Source organism: Scyliorhinus torazame, chromosome 4 (genome assembly GCF_047496885.1).
Source record: "Scyliorhinus torazame isolate Kashiwa2021f chromosome 4, sScyTor2.1, whole genome shotgun sequence".
NCBI classification, from domain to species: domain Eukaryota; kingdom Metazoa; phylum Chordata; class Chondrichthyes; order Carcharhiniformes; family Scyliorhinidae; genus Scyliorhinus; species Scyliorhinus torazame.
In genome coordinates this window covers 117,979,847-118,002,070 of record NC_092710.1, presented here as the reverse complement: position 1 = coordinate 118,002,070, position 22,224 = coordinate 117,979,847, and the positions used below count along the sequence as shown (strand labels likewise).

The window sequence follows — 22,224 nt, the reverse complement described above, 5'->3', positions numbered from 1 at the left end:
GACCTGTGAGGATTTGTCTTATTTCCACTATCCCTCGCGGGAAGGGTGCAAATGTTAAAATTGAACGTACTGCCAAGGTTCTTATTCAGAGTATACCTGATCTTCTTCAAGCTCTCTAATGCCATTCCATCCATCTTAAAGTGTTGCATAGATTTAGACACAAGCTGAAGTTGAGGGTGAGCCAATGTTTATAAAAGTTCACCATAACGTCCTTGTTTTTGTACTTTTTGCTTCTATTCAAAACCCAGGATCTCCTATCCCTTATTAACCACTTTCTCAACCTGTCTTGTCACCTTCAATGATTTAGGCACATATAGTTTCAGGTCCCTCTGCCCCTGCACCCCTTTTAAAATTGTAGTGTCTATTTTATTTTGCCTACTTGTCCATCCTCTCAAAAATAAGTTGCTTCACGCTTCCCTGCATTAAATTTAATCTGCCACATGTCCACCCGGCTTCACCATGTCCTTTTGAAGTCCATTATTGTCCTCCTCCATAGTTCACAATGTTTCCAAATTCTGTGTCATCCACAAGTTTTAAATATGTGCCCTGTACACCCAAATTTAGGACTTTGAATATGTAAGGAAAACAGGGGCTCTTTCTTTTTTTTTAATTTAAAGTAACCAATTCTTTTTTTTCCCAATTAAGGGGCAATTTAGCATGGCCAATGCACCTACCCTGCACATCTTTGGTTTGTGGGGGTGAGACTCACACAGACACGGGGAGAAACAGGGGCTCTTTCCAGATCGCAGTTCATCTTGTTTGCCTGCAACCATCTTGGTAGTCACGTGATGCAACAATAATCAAGTTGTTGACTAATCATAATAATCGATCTCTATCAAAGAGTCTACAACAGATCAAGACCTGATGCCAGGGAAGTGCCAATGGTGGAAAGCTTTGTCCAAAGTCCTCAGTTTGGTTAACTGTGATATTCTGCTCAAATCCTTGCAATTAAATGAGAAAATCCTGTATTAAAAAGATCTTGTGCGTCAACATTATCAGTTTTCTATGCATCACGTCTCCATTCTGGGATGGGAGGGAAAATGATAGATGCAGATTCATAAGAATCTTACAATGGCAATACCAAGGATTGGTTTTAAAAGATGTTGCAATGACTAGGTGTTTGGAACAAAGGCCAGTTTTATATGGACTGAAAGTTTGTACTATATCTTATGAATTTCTGTTTTTGTATGGGCAGGACGGGTAGCATAGTGGTCGCAATGTTGCTTCACAGCGACAGGGTCCTGGCTTCGATTCCTGTTTGGGTCACTGTCTGTGCGGAGTCTGCACGTTCTCCCCATGTCTGCGTGGGTTTCCTCTGGGTGCTCTGGTTTCCTCCCACAAGTCCCGAAAGACATGCTGTTAGGTGAATTGGACGTTCTATATTCTCACTCGGTGTACCTGAACAGGCGCCGGAATGTGGCGACTAGGGGATTTTCACAGTAGCTTCATTGCAGTGTTAATGTAAGCCTACTTGTGACAATAATAAAGATTATCATTATTAATATTTTATCTGAAATACAATCTAGACAATTTTAGCTGAAGCTAATGGGATGATATTTGTCCGCTTCTAAAGCATGGCATGTGTACAATCTATTGCTCATGTAAAACTCCATCAAGCTTGAAGTGTGAGCTTGGTTCAACTGGTAGTACTGTGAACTCTGGCTCAAAGGATCAAAGATGCAACCACTCCAGGGTTTGAGCACATGATCCAGGCCACTCTTCAGTACAGAGCTGAGGGAGTGCTACACTGTGCACATCAGAAGGGATGTAACGCAAGGCCTCATCTCATTTAAGGGTGGCACAGTGGTTCCCACTGCTGCGTCACAGCGCCAGGGACCCGGATTCGATTCCGACCTCAGGTGATTGTCTGTGTGGAGTTTGCACTTTTTCCCCGGGTTGGCGAGTGTTTCCTCCGGGTGGCCCGGTTTCCTCCTACAGTCTAAAGATGTACAGGTTAGGTGGATTGCTAAATTGCTCATTAGTAGGGTCACTGGGTTACCGGGATAGGGTGAAGGCATGGGCTGAAGTCAGGGGCTCTTTCCAAGGGTCAGTGCACACTCAATGGGCTGAATGGCCTCCTACTGCACTGAATGGTTCTAAGTCGTCTTTGTTTTTTAAAAATTTGTTTCTAGGTTGTGAGCATTGCTGGCAATCCCGGATCCGGGTTCGATTCCAGCCCCAGGTCACTGTCCGTGTGGAGTTTGTACATTATCCCCGTGTCTGTGTGGGCCTCAACCCCACACACCAAAATTGTGCAGGGTAGATGGATTGGCCACACTAAATTGCCCCTTAATTGGGGGAAAAAAAGTATTTTGAGCCATTGACAGTGAAGGAGCAGCACTATAATTCCAAATTAAGGCATTATGAGACTTGTGCAACTTGCAAGTAGTGGAGCTCCCATGCAACTGCTGGCCTTTTCCTTCTAGATGGTAGAGGTTGCGTGTTTCGAAAGTGCCCATGAAAGAAGGTAGGTGAGTTGCTACGGTGAATATTGTAGATCATACACTTGGATGCGACTGCACAAGTGGAAGGAGTAAAGTGGTAGATAGGTGACAGTCAAACAGGCTGCTTTGTCTTGGATGGTGTTCAGCTTTTTGAGAGGCACTAATCCAGGCTAATTAAGTGTATCATTCCTGACACATTCCTGACTTGTGTCTTGCAGATGGTGGACTGTTCATCTCAAGCATGTTATACTTACCCTAACAAGTTGCCAGATTATAGGTCATTGGCCTAGTCTACACTTCTCAACGACCTCCAATGTTAAAATTGTTCTCTAGATAAAGCTAGCATTGACTGCAGTGGTTTCAGAGAGGCACATCTGGCGATTTCCACTACCTTTGGCGTGAAAGACCATGGCTGACAACCATATAGATACAGTGGTCACATAAGATTATAAGTATTATGGTCTTCAGACTTCTTGCCTTGTTAATATCAGATTCTCTAGACCAATTATTTCTGGTATTGCCAGAAACACTCAAGTATAAATATATTTTTTGTAAATTATAACTATAATTCTTCCAAATAGAATCAGAAGTGGGGATAAATACAATGTGAAAATTAGATACCTGTATGTAGTAAACTAAGCAATAGGAATTGATATTCTGATTTACTGTTTCTGTCCCACAGATTTCCAGACTGTGATGAAACCTACCCACGCCACAGTGACTCTGTTTCAGGTGGTGATCCCACAGAGGAGGCCCCAATGGCCGTGCAGAGGGACTATGGTTTTTGGTGCCCACGGGAATTGAAAATCGATCCTGAGCTTGGCTATTCCTTTCTGGGGGTCACAGACTGTTCACCGCCCTGTCCTAACATGTATTTCAGACGTGAAGAGCTCTCCTTTGCTAGGTACTTCATTGGCGTGATATCTATCGTCTGCCTATCTGCTACACTCTTCACCTTTCTCACATTCCTCATTGATGTGAAGCGATTCCGCTATCCAGAGCGACCAATCATATTTTATGCAGTCTGTTACATGATGGTTTCCTTGGTGTTCTTCATTGGGTTTCTTCTAGAAGACACAGTTGCCTGCAACAGGAATGATCCTTCAGTTTATAAAGCGTCTACAGTGACACAAGGTTCCCACAATAAGACATGTACCATATTGTTTATGGTACTTTACTTCTTCACAATGGCAGGCAGTGTCTGGTGGGTCATCCTTACCATTACATGGTTTTTGGCTGCCGTTCCCAAATGGGGCAGTGAGGCCATAGAGAAGAAAGCACTACTGTTCCACGCAAGTGCCTGGGGGATCCCAGGAACCCTCACTATCGTTCTTCTCGCCATGAACAAAATTGAAGGGGACAACATCAGTGGTGTCTGCTTTGTCGGTCTGTATGACATTGATGCGCTGCTATATTTTGTTTTGGCTCCTCTGTGTCTCTGTGTGGTGGTAGGGGTTTCTTTGCTACTAGCAGGTATAATATCCTTGAACCGTGTACGGATTGAAATCCCACTGGAAAAAGAGAATCAGGACAAGTTGGTGAAATTCATGATCCGCATTGGTGTGTTCAGCGTTCTGTACCTCGTGCCACTCCTTGTCGTCATTGGATGTTACTTTTATGAGCAGGCATTCCGTACTGTATGGGAGACAACATGGATTCAGGAACGTTGTCGTGAATACCACATTCCCTGTCCTTACCAGGTATGTCATGCTTCACTGTTTAGGTTGGAATGTAATGGGTAAAGTAATAAAAATCTTTTCTGTAATCTGTAATAGGTAACCTGTTCGCCCTGCAGCTTCAAGCTGTATTCACTTAGCCCTACGTTATTCCGTAGTTACTGAAAAACCCCAGACTTTAGCAAGTATGTACATTCATATATATGTTTGTATATAAATGTGAGCATATGTAACATAGAAAATTAGCCCTGTTACCAGAAATACCATCTAATACTTCAGTGGATGCATGAGAATAAAAGGAAAGACTTGCATTAATATCGCACCTTCAGACTTCCCAAAGTGCTTCAAAATCAATTAATTTTTAAAACTAAATTTAGAGTACCCAATTCTTTTTTTCCAACTAAGGGGCAATTTAGCATGGCCAATCCACCGACCCTGCATATCTTTGGGTTGTGGGGGTGATACCCACACAGACACAGGGAGAATGGACAATCTCCACACGGACAGTGACCCTGGGCTGGGAACGAACCCGGGTCCTCAACTCCGTGAGTCAGCAGTTCTAACCACTGCACTGCCGTGCCGCCGCTTCAAAATCAATGAGGTACCTGTGAACAATGCACAACGTTGCAAAGTAGAAAATGTGGCAATCAATTTCTTCACAGCAAGCTCTCACAAGCAGTGGTGAAATAAATGACCTTATAATCTGTTTTAGGTGTTAGTTGAGGGATAAATGTTGTCCAGAACTCTGCTCCTCAAGTTGTGTTGGGAGATATTTCACATTTGGTTTTAAGTCAGCATCTTCAGCCATGCTAAATTGCCCCACCTCTCGGTAGTACAATCAATTCTATAGGAACTTGTGAACAGGAGAAGGTCTTTCAAGCCTGTTTGCCTTAGATCATAGCTAATCTCTATCTTAATTCAAATTACCTGCACTTGTTAACAGTCTCTTAATACCCTTGCCTAACAAAAGTTAGCATTCTCAGTCTTAAAATTTCCATTGATCCTCCAGTTCCAGATTTTCATTACCCTTTGTGTGAAGTGCTCCGTGATAAAGTGACCTCTGAACAGCTAAACTCCAATTTTAAGATTCTGGCACCTTGTTCAGGACTTCCACTAGAGGAAACTTTCTCTCTCCAACCCTCACTCAATTTTTCTTTCTTTCCTCCCACGTACCTACTCTCTATCAAATCCTGTAATTATATTAAACTCTTGAATTAGATCACCTTTTGGCTTCCATATTTATGTAATACAAGTTTATTCCCAGCCCAGAGTGGGGCATGAACCCACAACCTTGTGCAAACCTTGAGCCATGACACTTAATGTCTGTGTTTGGGAGTAAACAAAAGTTTTGGGAGTAAAGTGTTCCGATTTTGCTGTTGTGGGGGTTTTAATATTGTCCAATCTCCCTGAGTATAATTCAGAGAGCGAAAGATCCATCTCCCCACCCCCAATGTCTAGTATTTTTATCTCCCTTTTCATGATGACATCACAACACCAACAATTATTAGTGAACAATGACAAGTGGGACCCTTTTTTTAAAACAAGGTCTCTTTTCTTGTGGCTGTTGTGCTGTTATTAATAATCTGCAATTAGCTTTGCTGCAGTGACTGTAATTTATAATGGTCAGAATTGTCTAATCCGCTTTGATGTTGGTGGTGCGGGTGGGAGGGAGGCAACGATGGGAATCTACAATTTTGTTGTATTGAGAATCCAAGCTGAATGGCCAGGACACCAGAGATGAAAAGAGTAAAATACGTAGGCCAATCATCAGTTGAGTGACATTAAGTTTTGATTTTGAATGCTACAATCTGAAGCAGAAGGGAAGACAGGAAAAGTCAGAGTTGCTTCAATTTTGAACTCCTGGGAAAGAATGAGTAGGAGTAGGTCTGATGAGCCTAATTTCTACCCAGTGAAGATGGAAGGGATACGGAGGAGTATTTATAACATGACCACCTGAAGCATAGGAGGAATAAGAAAAGATAATTCAGCGTACTAATGGCCACAATTGATTTTGTAATGCAACGTGGCTCAAAAGCCATGCTACATAACCCTACTACTATTAATTTCAAGTTCTTTAGTTTTAAATTCCATATTATTATTTAGAAATCAAGCCAAAGTATTAGTTAATTATTTTCAACAGATGCTGTAAATATTGGCTGACAATTATTAGCATGTGTACTGATAGTTGTTAGGATAAAAACAGATTTCCAATGGCTGTGTTGAAAGCTCATGGTATTTCTGTGACAGGTATGTGTTGATTTATGACTGATTTTCACAGAGAAATGAGATTGAATGGATGCAATGTCTGCATCTTTTTAAATCATCTACAAGTCTCAATTTCCAATGCTGTGCATTTCACTGAGTGAAGCGACTGATACTTGCGATTAAACAATCAGATATTGAGCTGGAATGTGTCAGCCCGGTGTGAAAAGGAAAGCAAAATAAGACCAGGAGATAGTCTTGTTATATTGAAGTAAGGGACAAGTTACCGTATGCAGATTGAACTCAACTGCAGAAACCAGATTACCCGAGCGTCAAAAGCTGAACATAAAGTCCAACTGCAGCAATTTATTTGGAGAGCCAGTCCAGACGTGACTGGCCAAATGATGGCTTTTGTGCTGTAACCATTCTGTAGCTACTAATATTCCAATAAAACAGTTGAGTGATCTGACTGCACAAAGGGAAAGGGAGATTGTTCTAGCTTTGCTTCCATTCAATATGATATTCGGGAGGGAGTCCCAGGAATTTGGACAAGGACAGTAAATGAATGGCGATTATAGTTCTAAGTCAGGATGGTGTGTGACTTGGAGGGGAACACATCCCCAGATGTTCGTGAGGAGCGCTTTGCAGGGTTGGCTGGGCAGGGTGTGTTTTGTCATTTCTGGTGCTTATGTCGTTGCTGGGTAGTCTGTCTGGTTTTATTCTTTCTTAACTTTTCTGCAGTGATTTTGTTATAACTGGGTTTCCTAGGCCACTTCAGAGAGCCATTATATTGCTGTGGGTCTGGAGCCACATGTAGATCAGACTGGTTAAGCACCGTGGATTTCCTTTCCTAGAGGACATTAGTGAGCCAGATGGATTTTTATGATAGTCAAGTAATTTCATGTTCATCACTCTGACGTTAGCATTTTATTCCAGATTTCATTAAATTTAAGTGCTACCTTTTTAAATTCATTTTTACGGGATGTGGACGTTTTGCTGGCTAGGCCAGCATTTGGTGCCCATCCCTAATTGCCCTCGAGAAGATGGTGGTGAGCTGCCTTGAACTGCTGCAATTCATGTGGTGTAGGTACACACACTGAGCTATTACGGAGGGAGTTCTAGGATTTTGACCCAGCGACAATGAAGCAAGCAACAGTGATATATTTCCAAGTCAGGATGGTAAATGACTTGGAGGGGAACTTCCAGGTGGTGGTGTTCCCATATGTCCGTTGCCCTTGTCCTTCTCAATTGTAATGGTTGTGGGTTTGGAAGGTGCTGCCTGAGGAGCCTTGATGAGTTCCTGCAGTGCATCTTATGGATGATGCACATTGCTGCTACTGAGAAGTCAGTGGTAGAGGGAGTGAATGTTTGTTGAAGGGATGCCAATCAAGTGGGCTGCTTTGGCTGGATGTGTGTTGGGCTTCTCGAGTGTTGTTGGAGCTGCACTCATCTAGGCAAGTGGGGAGTATTCCATTGCACTCCTGACTTGTGTCTTGTGGACAGGTTTTGGAGAGTCAGGAGGTAAGTTACTCGCCACAGGATTCCTTGCCTCTTACCTGCTAATGTAGCCACAGTATTTCTATGGCTAGTCCAGTTCAGTTTCAGGTCAGTGGTGACCCCCAGGATGTTGACAGTGGAATGTCATTGAATGTCAAGTGGCGATGGTTTGATTCCCTCTTATTGGTGATGATCATTAGCTGGCACTTCTGTGGCGAGAATATTTGCCACCTATCAGCCCAAGCCTGGATATTGTCCAAGTCTTGCTGCATTTGCACATGGGCTGCTTCAGTCTCTGAGGAATCACGAATGGTGCCGTATATTGTGCAATCATCAACGAACGCCCCCACATCTGACCTTACTTTGGAAGGAAGGTCATTGGTGAAGCAGTTGAAGATGGTTGGGCCTAGGACACTACCCTGAGGAACTCCTGCAGTGATGTTCCAGAACAGAGATGACTGACCTTCAACAACCACAACTATCTTCTTGTGGATAGATTTCCCCTTGATTCCCTTGACTCCAGTTTTGCTAGGGCTCCTTAATGCCACACTTTATCTAATCTGCTTTGATGTCAAGGGCAGTCACTCTCTCCTCATCTCTGGAGTCTTTTGTCCATGTTTAAACATGGTAAAATTTGAACAATGTCACTGGAGTTTTAGTCCAGACCTAAGGATTACTAGTCCAATAATATTACTATTATTGTGAGGTAGAATCATTGTCTGTTCCTCTCACAATTTTATGATTACAACAGGAAGCCAGTCTCTTGTTGCCCCCCTCTGCTCCTTGAAGGTTCACAACTGACATGTCACACAGACTACACAAGACTGGTAGTATTCACTTAAAGACTCTTTATTTGTACTAATATGTCACACAGACTTTAAACTCGATAAATGTCACAGTTTATACTGTCACACAGACTCTTTAACTCAATATATTAAAACGCTACTCAACGTGCGAATCAAACTCGAGTATTATCCTAGCCGAACAGCTGGCCAGGCTCTTCTCCAGGGGTACTTCACTGGTCTCAGAGTACCTAATTCGGGGGTCGTCTTCTGGTTGTTTCCAATGTTTTTGCTCCTGAAGCTTTGATCTCCTGTACCTTTTATGCTATTTGTTCCTCTTCTAGAATATTCAGTGACTTATATGTAAGACCCTCCTGTAACTGAGGTCATTCTTCCAAAAGGTCTGATAAACAAGACATATGTTTCATTATTTCATAAGCAGATCTCCATTCTAATTTTTAAAAACTTTTTCCAATTAAGGGGCAATTTAGCATGGTCAATTTAACTACCCTGCACATCTTTGGGTTATGGGGGTGAGACCCATGCGGACACGGGGAGAATGTGCAAGCTTCACACGGACAGTGACCCAGGGCCGTGATCGAACCTTGGTCTTTGGTGCTGTGAAGCAGCAGTGCTAACCACCGTGCCACCTCTAGCAGTTCTCCATCCTAACGGCCCTTTGCAACCACAAAGATCAGATGACCTCTTGCTCAGGGTCTGCAAATGCCTGCGGCTGTCTGGTTCCAACGTCTCTTCTCCCTTTTCGCTATAAAGTTGCTAACTTTTGCTTATGATCTTTCTTCTGGCTCACCCTGGTAGGTTGCGTGTCTGGACACGTGTGGTTTCCATCATTGTACACTTTTTATTGTAGTACTTTACCAAATTTCTCATCATGCAATTTGGTTCAGCTACACTTCGTAGATACAATGGACTCTTTCTAAATTGACACCTACAATACATAGGACAAGCTCCCTGCTCTAACACTTCTGAAAACGGAATCATCAACCAATAAGGGATGACTGCAAATAATTTGCATTAATTTGTATAATAGCATCTTTTTATTCCTTATGTTCAAGTGCCAGCATTGATTAGATTTACTCACCATCATTAATCACCTTGTCAGTATTATAAGAAAATGGTAGTTATGCTGATTACTTTGCATCAGCATTTGTATTGGAGAAAGTGTACCAAAAATCCCAAGGAAATAAATAATAATAATAATTGCTTATTGTCACAAGTAGGCTTCAATGAAGTTACTGTGAAAAGCCCCTAGTCGCCACATTCCGACGCCTGTTCGAACCCGCGCTGCTGGCATTGTTCTGCATTACAAGCCAGCTGTTTATCCCTCTGTGTGGAATTAGGAACAGAAACTTGCCAAAATTAATAGAAAAAAGCTGCCATTTAACAAAGGTAATGGAGGGAAACCAGGGAATTATAGGCTCGTTAACCTAACATCTGTTGAGGAAATTGAGGAAGTCTAGTGACTGAACACCTTAAATATTTTCAGCAGTTCAGAGAGAGGCAGCACAGATTTATAAATGGTCGATCATGCCTGCCGAACTTGGTTAAAAAAGTATTTTGAAAAGATGGCTCAAGTAGTGGACTGTCTATGGATAATATTTATATGGATTTCCAGAAGGTGTTTTCATAAAATCCTTAATAATAAACCCTTGGCTAAAGTTAAAGCTCATGGGTTTGAAAGCGATTTAACCAGTTAGCTATGAAATTGGCTGAGGGGCAAGGACAAAAAGTAAGGGTAATGTAGATGCCCAGATTGGCAGAATGTGATTAGTTGTGTCCTGTAAGCTACCTTTTTGGAGCCTCAACTCTTTGCTATTCATTAGTAACTTAGAAGATGCGATAGAAAGCCACATCCAAATTTGCTGATGAAGCAAAGATGGGCAACATTGTCAGCAGTGTAGATGGAATCATGAAATTAAAAAGAGGCATTGATAGATTAAGTGAATGGAGCAAAAAGTAGGAACTAGATCAGTTGTACCTAAAAAGAAAGAACCAGGATGCTTCCTTAATGGTGGAAACTAGAAGATTAAAAGGACTTGGACCTTCACTGCCCTGTTCACAGATTTTTTAAATGTCATGAACAAGTACAAAAAATAATCAAAAATGGAATGCTGACCTTTATGTCAAGAAGTGTAAAATACAATTAGGTAGAAGTCGATTTACTAGAACAATACACATTTTGGTCTTGACGTGTTGTCTTGCCAAGTTGATCAACTTGCCATTAGCTCTGATATGTGGGTAAGTAAACATGATTTTAATCGCTGAAAGCGTACAATAGCAGAATGGAGAAAATGATGCAAAGAGAGTTGGTTCCAGGACGCAGCCCTGCTTTACCCCGCTACTGATCTTGAAAGCCTCTGGTGATGCTCCATTGTAACTTATGAAATTCTACATGTTCTGGTGGAAAGAAGAAATGACACCCAAGGTGGGCAGCCTATTTTTCACAGCAGTTTAATAAGCCTCGTTGAGCTCTATGAAAGCAATGTAGAGCGGTCTGCGCTGTTCGTGGCATTTTTCCTACAACTGCCAAAGTAAGAAAATCATGTCAGTTGTCGACTCTGAAGCTGCACTGAGATTTGGGATAGATGTGTGATGCCAGGATCTGTAATCTGGACAGCGCAACACAAGAAAAGACCTTCCTCACCCTGTTTAACGAAAAATGCCTCCGTAATTGTTGCAACTCATCCTCTAATCAGCACTTGCTATTCAACTGACGTAGAAAGGACCCAGGAGTTCCTCACATCCTCTTTTTTTAAAAAAATATTTTTATCCAAGGCTTTTCAACAAAATATAAATATACAAAATATAAAATGAACAACAAAAGACCATCAACCACTTCCTTTTTAACCCTATTGCAAAGGCCTCCACCCTGCCCCCTCTCACTGACCCCTCAATCCTGCTTGAAGAAGTCGATGAACGGTCGGTCTCCTTGTGGATAAAGTCCCGTCTTCACTGTGGGCCATTAGCAGCAACAGAATTGTACTCAATCACAATCTGCAACCTCATGGCCCAGCATATCCTCCACTATACCATTACTACCAAGCCGGGGGATCAACCCCAATTCAATGCCAGGAGCAACATCAGGCAGGCATACTGAAAACTGAGGTGTCAACCTGGTGAAGCTACAACACAGGACTATTTGTGTGCCAAGCAGCAATAGACAGAGCTAAGCGATTCCACAACAAATGCATCAGATCTAAGCTCTGTAGTCCTGCCACATCCAGTGTGAACGGTGGTGGATAATTAAACAACTCATTGGAGAAGGAGATTCCACAAATATCCCCATCCTCAATGATGGAGGAGCCTAGCACATATGTGCAAAAGACGAGGCTGAGGCATTCTCAACAATCTTCAGTCAGGAGGCCCGAAGCCAGGGCGCGGAGGCCCGAAGCCAGTGCGCGGAGGCCCAAAGCCAGGGCACGATGTAGGTGAGATGTCCCACATCGGGTGGCTCCCGCCTAGAATGTTGTAAGAAGACTGAAGTCCAGTCCCAGGGAAATTCTGGAGAAATATAAAAAAGAAGAGAAAGAAGTTTTAAAGAAACTTTGTGAAAGTTTTTTTTTCTTCTTTTTTTGAAGGAAGAATTTTTTGTTTTTCCATGATAAAAAGATTGAAGAAGGAAAGAAGGGTGAAAAAAAAGGGAAAAATAATAAGTCGTTAAAAGATGCGAAAAGCAGCGTCAAGGAACGGAGGAAACGCGGGCTCACCGTTGAATGCGAGGAGCAGCAAAAGTGCTGACAAGATGGCGGATGCCGGACCGCATGGTGGGGCCGCACTACTTACGGTGGAGAAGATGACCGAGGTGATGGTGGTGGAGCTGGAAAAGCAGTTTGCGAGGCACATGGAGGCTTTGAGGAAGGAGATGGCAGTCGCATTGAAGTCATTGGTGGAGGAGGCAATCGCCCTGGTGAGGTTTCGCTGTGGCAAAGACATCGGCTGAGGTGAGAGAGCCGGACGAGAAAATGAAGGAAGTGGAAGAGGCCGTGTTGCAGCACGACGACCAGTTCACCTCGATGGGGGACGAGCTGCGGAGGGTTGTGGAGGTCAACAGAGGACTCCAAGCAAAGCTCGAGGACTTGGAGAACCGCTCGAGGCGGCACAATCTGAGAATTGTGGGCTTGCCCGAAGGGACAGAGGGCCCAAAGCTAACAGAGTACTTTGCTAAGAAGTTGGCAGAGTTGATGGGGGAGGGTGTGAACCCCTCCCGGTACGAGCTGGACCGAGCTCATCGGTCATTAAGGCCGAAGCCCAAAGTGAATGAGCCGCCAAGAGCAGTAATTATCTGCTTCCATAAGTACTGCATGAAGGAGAAGGTGTTAAGCTGGGCGAAGTAGAAGCGCGAGGTGCAGTGGGATGGTGCTGGAATTCGGATCTACCAGGACTTGACGGTGGAGTTGGCAAAAAGGCGAGCGGCGTTCGGGCGAGTGAAGGCGGCACTGTACAAAAAGGGGTGCGATTTGGTATGGTATACCCGACGAAGCTGAGGGTGATGTATGATACCAAAGACTTTTATTTCGAGACAGCGGAGGCGGCTGAGGCGTTCGTGAGGGCAGAAGACTTGGGACAGACATGAGGAGCAGAGCTGGAAGAGAGACTGTGGACTGTGATTGGGGAGCAGGAAAATGTATAAATGCTATAACTGTTTTTTATTTCTCTGGGACTGGGTGGAAGGGGACGGTATATATTGGCGGGGGAGCCACCCGCGCTAGCTAACTAATGTCGGTTCGTGAACGGAGCTGAGGTGAGAGGAGGGCTGCGGACATTGGAGCCTGGTTAGCAGGTTTTGATGGGCCTACAAGGCGAGCGAGGGAGGGGGGTGAAGGGATTGATGCTGGGAGATGTTTTTTTGAGAGGAAATGTAGGGGGGGGTTTTGGGAGGGGGGAAGGGATTCAATGTTAATAATGGATAGGGGCGGGTCAGGCTCATGGGGCAGGGCCCGATGCTATGATGATGGTGGATAAGAAGGGGGGGGGGGTGAGAGACCCCCAGTTAGGATACTCACGTGGAACGTGAGGGGATTAGGAGGTCCGATCAAGAGGTCAAGGGTGCTTGCACATCTTAAAAGTTTGAAAGCCGATGTAGCAATGCTGCAGGAAACTCACTTGAGGGTGAAGGACCATGTGAGACTTAAAAAGGGCTGGGTTAGTCAGGTGCTTCACTCTGGATTTGACAGAAGGGCTCGAGGTTGTAGCGGTAATGGTCAGCAAAAGAGTACAGTTCCAGATGGAGAAGGTGGTGGCAGATCAGGGGGGTAGATATGTGATTGTGACAGGGGCGCTGGAGGGGAGGTTAGTGGCGCTGTTAAGTGTTTACGATCCCAATTGGGACGATGTAGGATTCGCAAAGAAGGTGTTTGGGGCCACCCCCGACTTAGACACACACAAACTGATAGTGGGTGGGGAATGGAACTTGGTGCAGGAGCCAAGGTTGGACAGGTCACGGCCGCACCCGCTGGTCCCATCAAAGGGGTCGAAGGCGTTGGCTGGGCTAATGGTGGAAATGGGAGGGGTGGACCCTTGGAGGTTTCTGCACCCGAGGGAACGGGCGTACTCGTTTTTCTCAGCAGTCCATAAGGTATACTCGCGGATCGACTATTTCGCGGTGGAGAAGGCTTTGCTGGCTGGGGTTAAGGGGTCGGAATACTCGACAATTGCAGTGTCAGATCATGCTCCACATTGGGTGGATATGGTACTGGCGAAGGGGGTAGCGCAGAGGCCGGGGTGGAAATTAGATGTGGGACTTTTGGGGGACCAAGGATTCTGTGACAAAATTGAAACGGTAATAGAGGAATATGTAAGTTTCAACTGTACGGGTGAGGTGTCGAAGACAGTTGTTTGGGAGGCTCTAAAGGCGGTGGTGAGGGCTGAGGTGATTTTGTTTAAGGCCAGGGTGGACAAAGAGGAGAGGTTGGAGCGGCAGCACGGTAGCATTGTGGATAGCACAATTGCTTCACAGCTCCAGGGTCCCAGGTTCGATTCCGGCTTGGGTCACTGTCTGTGCGGAGCCTGCACATCCTCCCCGTGTGTACGTGGGTTTCCTCCGGGTGCTCCGGTTTCCTCCCACAGTCCAAAGATGTGCAGGTTAGGTGGATTGGCCATGATAAATTGCCCTTAGTGTCCAAAATTGCCCTTAGTGTTGGGTGGGGTTGCTGGGTTATGGGGATAGGGCGAAAGTGTTGACCTTGGGTAGGGTGCTCTTTCCAAGAGCCGGTGCAGACTCGACGGGCCGAATGGCCTCCTTCTGCACTGTAAATTCTATGAAAATAGATGAGATGTTGGAGGTAGATAGGAGGTATGCAGAAGATGAGGACCCAGCGAAGCTGGAAAAGAGGAAGGAACTACAGGCGAGCTTTGACTGACTATCTACCAGGAAGGAGGTGCGCCACCTGAGACAAGCAAGGGGTGCAGTTTACGAACATGGAGATAAGGCGTATGTTAGCAGGTCAGCTCCGGAGGGAGGCAGCCATAAAGGAAATTGTTCAGGTGAGGGATAGGGCAGGGAAGTTGGCGGTGACTCCGGATCTGATAACAAAGTTTTTGAGGCATTTTATGAGAGGTTGTACAGGTCAGAGCCACCTGGGGAAGACGGTGAGTTGCAGGAATTTCTAGATGGGTTGGAGTTCCCGAGGTTAGGGGAGGGGGACAGGGCTACATTAGAAGGAGCGATAGTGGAGCAGGAGATAAAGGATGCGATTGGGAGGATGCAGTCGGAAGGTGGCAGGGCCGGATGGGTTTCCGGTGGAATATTATTTAAAAATTCAAGGATAAGCTGGCGCCCCTGATGGTGAGGATGTTTGAAGAGGCGATAGGGAAGGGAGTGTTGCCACAAACCTTGGGGTAGACATCGATTTCCCTGTTGCTAAAAAAAGATAAGGATCCGACGGAGTGTGGGTCGTATAGGCCCATATCACTTCTGAATGTGGACGCAAAAGTATTGGTGAAGGTACTGGCGGGTAGGCTGGAGGAGTGCCTCCCGAAGGTGATAGGTGAAGATCAGACGGGGTTCGTGAGAGGGAGGCAGCTCTTTTCAAACATTAGAAGGGTATTGAACGTCGTTATGGCACCGGCAGAGGGGAAGGAAACAGAGGTGGTTGTGGCATTGGACGCTGAGAAGGCTTTTGACCGGGTAGAATGGGGGTACTTGATGGCAGTTCTGGAGCGGTTTGGGATTGGACCAAGATTTGTGAACTGGGAAAGCTACTATATAAGGAGCCGAGGGCGAGTGTCCGCACAGACAACATCAGCTCGAGATACTTTTCTCTCCACCGTGGGACTAGGCAGGGATGTCCTATGTCCCCCCTGCTGTTTGCACTCGCGATTGAGCCGTTGGCCATTGCATTGAGATGTTCGGGGGTATGGAAAGGAATAGTGCAGGGGGGGGATAGAGCATAGGGTGTCCTTATATGCCGATGACTTGCTGTTATATGTGTCGGAACCGGGTGATAGGAGGAATATTGGAGCTGCTTCGAGTGTTTGGGTCTTTCTCGGGGTACAAACTAAATCTTATCAAGAGTGAGTATTTTGTGGTGTCTCGGCCAGGGGTGGGCGGGGGGGGGGGGGACTCACCTTGGGTACCTGGGGGTGCAGGTTGCCCAGGAGTGGGGAGGGGGCTCCGCAGGTACAACACTTCTAGTTTGGTGGAGAGAGTGAAAGCTCATCTGGCAAGGTGGGACGGTCTCCCTCAGTCACTGGCAGGTCGGGTACAGGCGGTTAAAATGAACGTGTTGCTGCAATTTCTGTTTATTTTGCAATGCGTGCCGATTTTCCTGCCAAAGGCTTTTTTCAGAGAGATTGAGGGAAGGATTACTTCATTCACATGGGGAGGGAAGGTGGCCAGAGTTAGAAAGGTGCTGCTACAGAGGGGAAGGCAGGCAGGGGGTTTGGGTCTTCCAAACCTGATGTATTACTACTGGGCGGCGAATGTGGAGAAGGTGCGGAGCTGGGTCAGAGGGGTTGATTCCCAGTGGGTCTGAATGGAGGAGAGCTTGTGCAGGGGGGTTGGGATTGAAAGCACTAGCAACAGCGCCGCTCCCGATAGCCCCGGGGAAATACTCGGAGTCCAGTAATAATAGCTTCATTGAGAATTCGGAGGCAGTTTCGTCAACACTTCGGGTTGAGGGCAGGGTCAAGAGAAATGCCGATTCGGGGGAACCACAGATTTGAGCCAGGGAGGTGGGATGGAAATTTTCGGAAATGGGAGGAGAGGGGGATTAAGACACTAAAATATTTGTTTCATAAGGTTCGGTTTGCAGGATTGTAGGAGCTGGAAGCAAAGTATGTGCTGGAGCAGGGGGAAATGTTTAGACACATACAGGTTCGAGATTTTGCCAGTAAGAAGATACAGAGCTTCCCGGCGGAGCCGGCCTCCACATTGCTGGAGGAGGTGCTGACGACAGGGGGACTGGAGAAGGAGGTAGTGTCAGCGGTTTACGGGGCTATTTTGGAAGAGGAGAAGGCACCACTGGAAGGGATCAAAGCAAAGTGGGAGGAAGAATTGGGAGAGGATATGGAGGAGGGGTGGTGTGAGGTGCTCTGGAGAGTGAATGCCTCCACCTTGTGCGCAAGGTTGGGGTTGATACAACTGAAGGTGGTATATGGAGCACACCTCATGAAGGCGAGGATGAGCCAATTCTTTGAAGGAGTAGAAGATGTGTGTGAATGTTGCCGGGGGGGGGGGGGGGGGGCGCTAATCATGTTCATATGTTTTTGACCTGTCCAAAGCTAAAGGATTACTGGAAGGAGGTGTTTAGGGTAGTTTCCAAGGTGGTGCGGAGGCAGATGTAGCCTTCGCCTTGTTGATCGCCAAAGGCGGATCCTGATAGGTTGGAGAGCAACCCTGTGCCCTGGCATGGCAGGGGGACCTGTTGGAATTCTTGACTCTTGAGAAGGTTAAGTTTGAACTGAGGGGAAGGATGGAGGGGTTCTTCAATTCATGGGCATTATTCATTATGCACTTTCAAGAACTGGATAACATCGAACATTAGTTGGGGTGTGTGGGTGGGAGGGTTGGGGGGAGGGGGGCTGTGTGTGTTAATAGCGACTATGGGTGATCCCTGACTTTTTGTCATTTGTGTGAACATGTGGGCTAATGTTTGGGGTTTGGTGGGAGGATGGATTCGTTGTTATTGATATGGGGATTGACATATTTGTTACTGATTATTGTTTATTGTTGTTGGGTATAAATTTGGGAGAAAATGTGCAAAAGGAGGAGAATAAAAATATATTTTTAAAAAACAATGCTCAGTCAGAAGTGCCGAGTGGGTGATCCATCTCGGTCTCCTCCAGAGGATCCCAGCATCACAGATGTCAATCTTCAGCCAATATGATTCACTCCACATGATTTCAAGAAATGGCTGAAGGCACTGGATACTGCAAAGGCTATACGTCCTGACAATATCCTGGCAATAGTACTGAAGATTTGTGCTCCAGAAAGCTGTTCAAGTACAGCTACAACACTGGCGTCTACCCGGCAATATGGAAAATTGCCCAGGTGTGTCCTGTACACAAGAAACAGTACAAATCCAGCCAATTACCGCCCTGTCAGTCTACTCTCCATCGTTAATAAAGTGATAGAAGTTATCAACAGTGCTATCAAGCAGCACTTACTCAGCAATAATCTGCTCATGGATGCTCAGTTTGGGTTCTGCCAGGGTCACTCAGCTCCTGACCTCGCTACAGCCTTGGTTCAAACATGGACAAAAGAGCTGAATGCCAGAGGTGAAGTGAGAGTGACTGCCCTTGACATCAAGACAACGTTTGACCGAGTATGGCATCGAGGAGCCCTCGCAAAACTGGAGTCAATGGGAATCAGGGGGGAAACTCTCCGCTGGTTGCAGTCATACATGGCACAAAGGAAGATGGTTATGGTGGTTGGAGGTCAATCATCTCAGCTCCAGGACATCACTCAGAGTAGTGTCCTAGGCCCAACCATCTCCAGCTGCCTCATCAAAGACATCCCTTCCATCATAAGGTCAAAAGTGGGGGTGTTTGTAAATGACTGCACAATGTTCAGCACCATTCGCTACTCCTCGGATAATGAAGCAGTCCATGTTCAAATGCAGCAAGACATGGACAATATCCAGGCTTGGGCTGACAAGTGGCAAGTTACATTTGCGCCACACAAGTATCAGACAGTGACCATCTCCTACATGAGAGGATCTAACCACCACCCCTTGACATTAAATGGCATTACCGTCGCTGAATTCCCCACAACCAACATCCTGGGGGTTACCATTGATTAGAAATTGAACTGGACTAGCCACATTAATCCTATAGCTACCAGAGTGGGTCAAAGGAGAGGAAGACTGCAGCGAGTCACTCACGTCTGACCCCCCCCTCAAGCCTGTCCACCATCCACATGGCACAAGTCAGGAGTATAATGGAATACTCTCCACTTGCCTGGATGAGTGCAACTCCAACAACACTCAAGAAGCTCGATACCATCCAGGACAAAGCAGCCCCCTTGATTGCTCCCCCTTCCACAAACATTCAAACCCACCACCACTGACGAATAGTGTCAGCTGTGTGTACCATCTGCAAGATGCACTGCAGTAACTCACCAAGGTTCCTTGGACAGCACCTTCCAAACCCACGACCACTACCATCTAGAAGGACAAGAGTAGCAGAGACTTGGGAACCCCACCACCTGGAGGTTCCCCTCCAAATCACTCACCACCTTGACTTGGAAATATATCTCCGTTCCTTCACTGTCGTTGGGGCAACATCCTGGAACTCCCTCCGTAACAGCACAATGGGTGTACCTACACCTCAAGGATTGCAGCGGTTCAAGAAGGCAACCCACCACTACCTTCTGAAGGGCAACTTGGGATGGGCAATAAATGCTCGCCTAACCAGCGACACCCACATCCCGTAAATTAATTTTTAAAATCTCAGAGTGAACCCTTCTATTGACCCCCACAGAGCGAACTTGATCTTCTCTAACTACAGGAATTCTGCCAGGTTGCTCACCCAAACACCTGCTTTCGGAAGCCCCGAGTCCCTCCAATATGTTTTTTTTTTTTAAATATGTTTACTAAGAATTTTTTAACAAAATTTTCAACCATACAAACAAACCCCCCCCGCAACACAAAAGAAAGAAAGCTCGCAGAGCAAGACATGAACATGGCAAGTCAATATGATACAGAACTGTACATTGGATTCCTCCCGAACACATCAGTTTTCCGGATCATTAATGTATTTTCTTGCTCAAATGCCCCCCAGAAAAAAAAACCTTGCCCCTTCCTCCATCCTCCTCTCTTCCCCCCCCCCCCCCGAGAAAGATATTCCCCCCCCCCTCCATCCCTGGGTTGCCGCTGCTGCTGTCCGAACTTCATCTAACGCTCCGCGAGATAGTCTAGGAACGGTAGCCACCGCCTGTAGAACCCCTGCGCAGACCCTCTCAAGGCAAACTTTATCCTCTCCAACTTGATAAACCCTGCCATATCATTTATCCAGGCTTCCACGCTGTGGGGCTTTGCCTCTTTCCACATAAACAAGATCCTTCGCCGGGCTACTAGGGACGCAAAGGCCAGAATACCGGCCTCTTTCGTCTCCTGCACTCCCGGCTCGTCCACTACTCCAAATAGTGCTAGCCCACAGGTTGGCTTGACCCGGACTTTCACCACCTTAGATACTGTTTTCGCAACTCCCCTCCAGAACTCCTCCAGTGCCGGGCTTGACCAAAACATATGGACATGGTTCGCCGGGCTTCCTGAGCACCTCCCACATCCGTCCTCCATTCAAAGAACCTACTCAACCTCGCCCCCGTCATGTGCGCTCTGTAAACTACCTTAAACTGTATCAGGCTGAGCCTGGCACACGAGGAAGAGGAATTAACCCTACTTAGGGCATCAGCCCACAGCCCCTCCTCAATCTCCTCCCCCAGCTCCTCTTCCCATTTACCCTTCAGCTCCTCTACCAAAGCCTCCCCCTCTTCTTTCATCTCCTGGTATATCGCCGACACCTTGCCCTCTCCGACCCATACGGCCGAAATCACCCTGTCTTGAATCCCCTGTGCCAGGAGCAGCGGGAATTCCCTCACCTGCCGCCTCACAAATGCCCTTACTTGCATGTACCTGAAAGAGTTTCCCGGGGGTAGCCCAAACTTCTCCTCCAGCGCCCCTAAGCTCGCAAACGTCCCATCAATGAACAGGTCCCCCATTCTTTTAATCCCTGCCATATGCCAGCTCTGAAACCCCCCGTCCATCCTTCCCGGGACAAACCGATGATTGTCTCTGATGGGGGACCACACCGAGGCTCCCATCGCACCCCTGTGCCGTCTCCACTGCCCCCAGATCTTTAGCATTGCCGCCAATGCGAGAGCGGCAGCAGTGCCGTCACGAGCGCTCCCAGGCTTGTTCCTTTACAGGACGCCATCTCCAACCTCTTCCATGCCGCCCCCTCTCCCTCCATCACCCACTTACGGATCATCGCCACGTTGGCTGCCCAATAGTCCCTACTTCGCGCCAGGAACCCCCTCCTTACCTTCGGGGTCTTACTCGCTCACACAAAGTCCATAATGCTCCTGCCTATCCTATTTAAAAAAAAAGGCCTTGGTGATCACAATTGGAAGGCATTGAAATACAAAAAGAAACCTCGGAAGGACCACCATTTTAATCGACTGTACCCTGCCCACTAGCGAGAGTGGCAACATGTCCCACCGTTTAAAGTCCTCCTCCATCTGCTCCACCAGCCTCGTCAAGTTGAGTTTGCGCAGGGCCTCCCAACTGCTAGCTACCTGGATCCCCAAGTATCGAAAGCTCCTATCCGCCCTCCTCAGCGGTAGGTCGTCTATCCCTCTTCCCTGACCCCCCGGATGACCACAAAGAGCTCGCTCTTCCCTACATTGAGCTTATAGCCCGAGAAGTCCCCAAACTCCCTTAGGATCTGCATGACCTCCACCATCCCCTCCACTGGGTCCGCCACATACAGCAACAGGTCGTCTGCATACAGCGACACTGGATGCTCCTCTCCCCCTCGGACCACCCCCCTCCATTTCCCAGACTCCCTTAATGCCATGGCCAAAGGTTCAATTGCTGGTGCAAACAACAACGGGGACAGGGGCCACCCATGCCTCGCCCCTCGATACAGCTGAAAATACGCCGATTCGTAACCACACTCGTAACGGGGCTCTATATAGGAATTTAACCCAACTGATAAACCCCTCTCCAAACCCAAACCTCCGCAACACTTCCCAAAGATATTCCCACTCTACTCGGTCAAAGGCCTTCTCTGCGTCCATAGCTGCCACTATCTCCGCCTCTACCAGCAACGGGGCTAACAGGTCTACATATTTCCTATAGAACTCCACTGGGAACCCTCCCTGAGTAGTCCCTCATCAGGGGCCTCTGCATATCTCCTGTCCACCCTTAAAATCTCCCCCACAACCTCTCCGTTTCCCTGCCCTCTCTCTTCTCCCTATGAGCCCTGATGGAGATTAACTCTCCCCTGACCACCACCTTCAGCGCCTCCCATACTACTCCCACCTGCACCTCCCCGTTGTCGTTGGCCTCCAGATGCTTTCGATGCACCCCCGCACCCTCCCACACACTTCCTCGTCTGCCAGCATTCCCACATCCAACCGCCACAACGGGCGTTGGTCCC

The 22,224-nt window shown here is 46.7% G+C and overlaps 1 protein-coding gene across 1 annotated transcript in view; it reads left to right on the top strand.

Annotated features, from left to right (window-relative positions):
• Positions 1 to 22,224, top strand: part of LOC140410448 (frizzled-3) — a 190,610-nt gene that overhangs the window by 135,585 nt on the left and 32,801 nt on the right. The window contains exon 5 of the mRNA XM_072498544.1: positions 3,127 to 4,144. Coding sequence (XP_072354645.1) covers positions 3,127 to 4,144 — 1,018 coding nt within the window. The remainder of the gene's footprint in view (positions 1 to 3,126; positions 4,145 to 22,224) is intronic.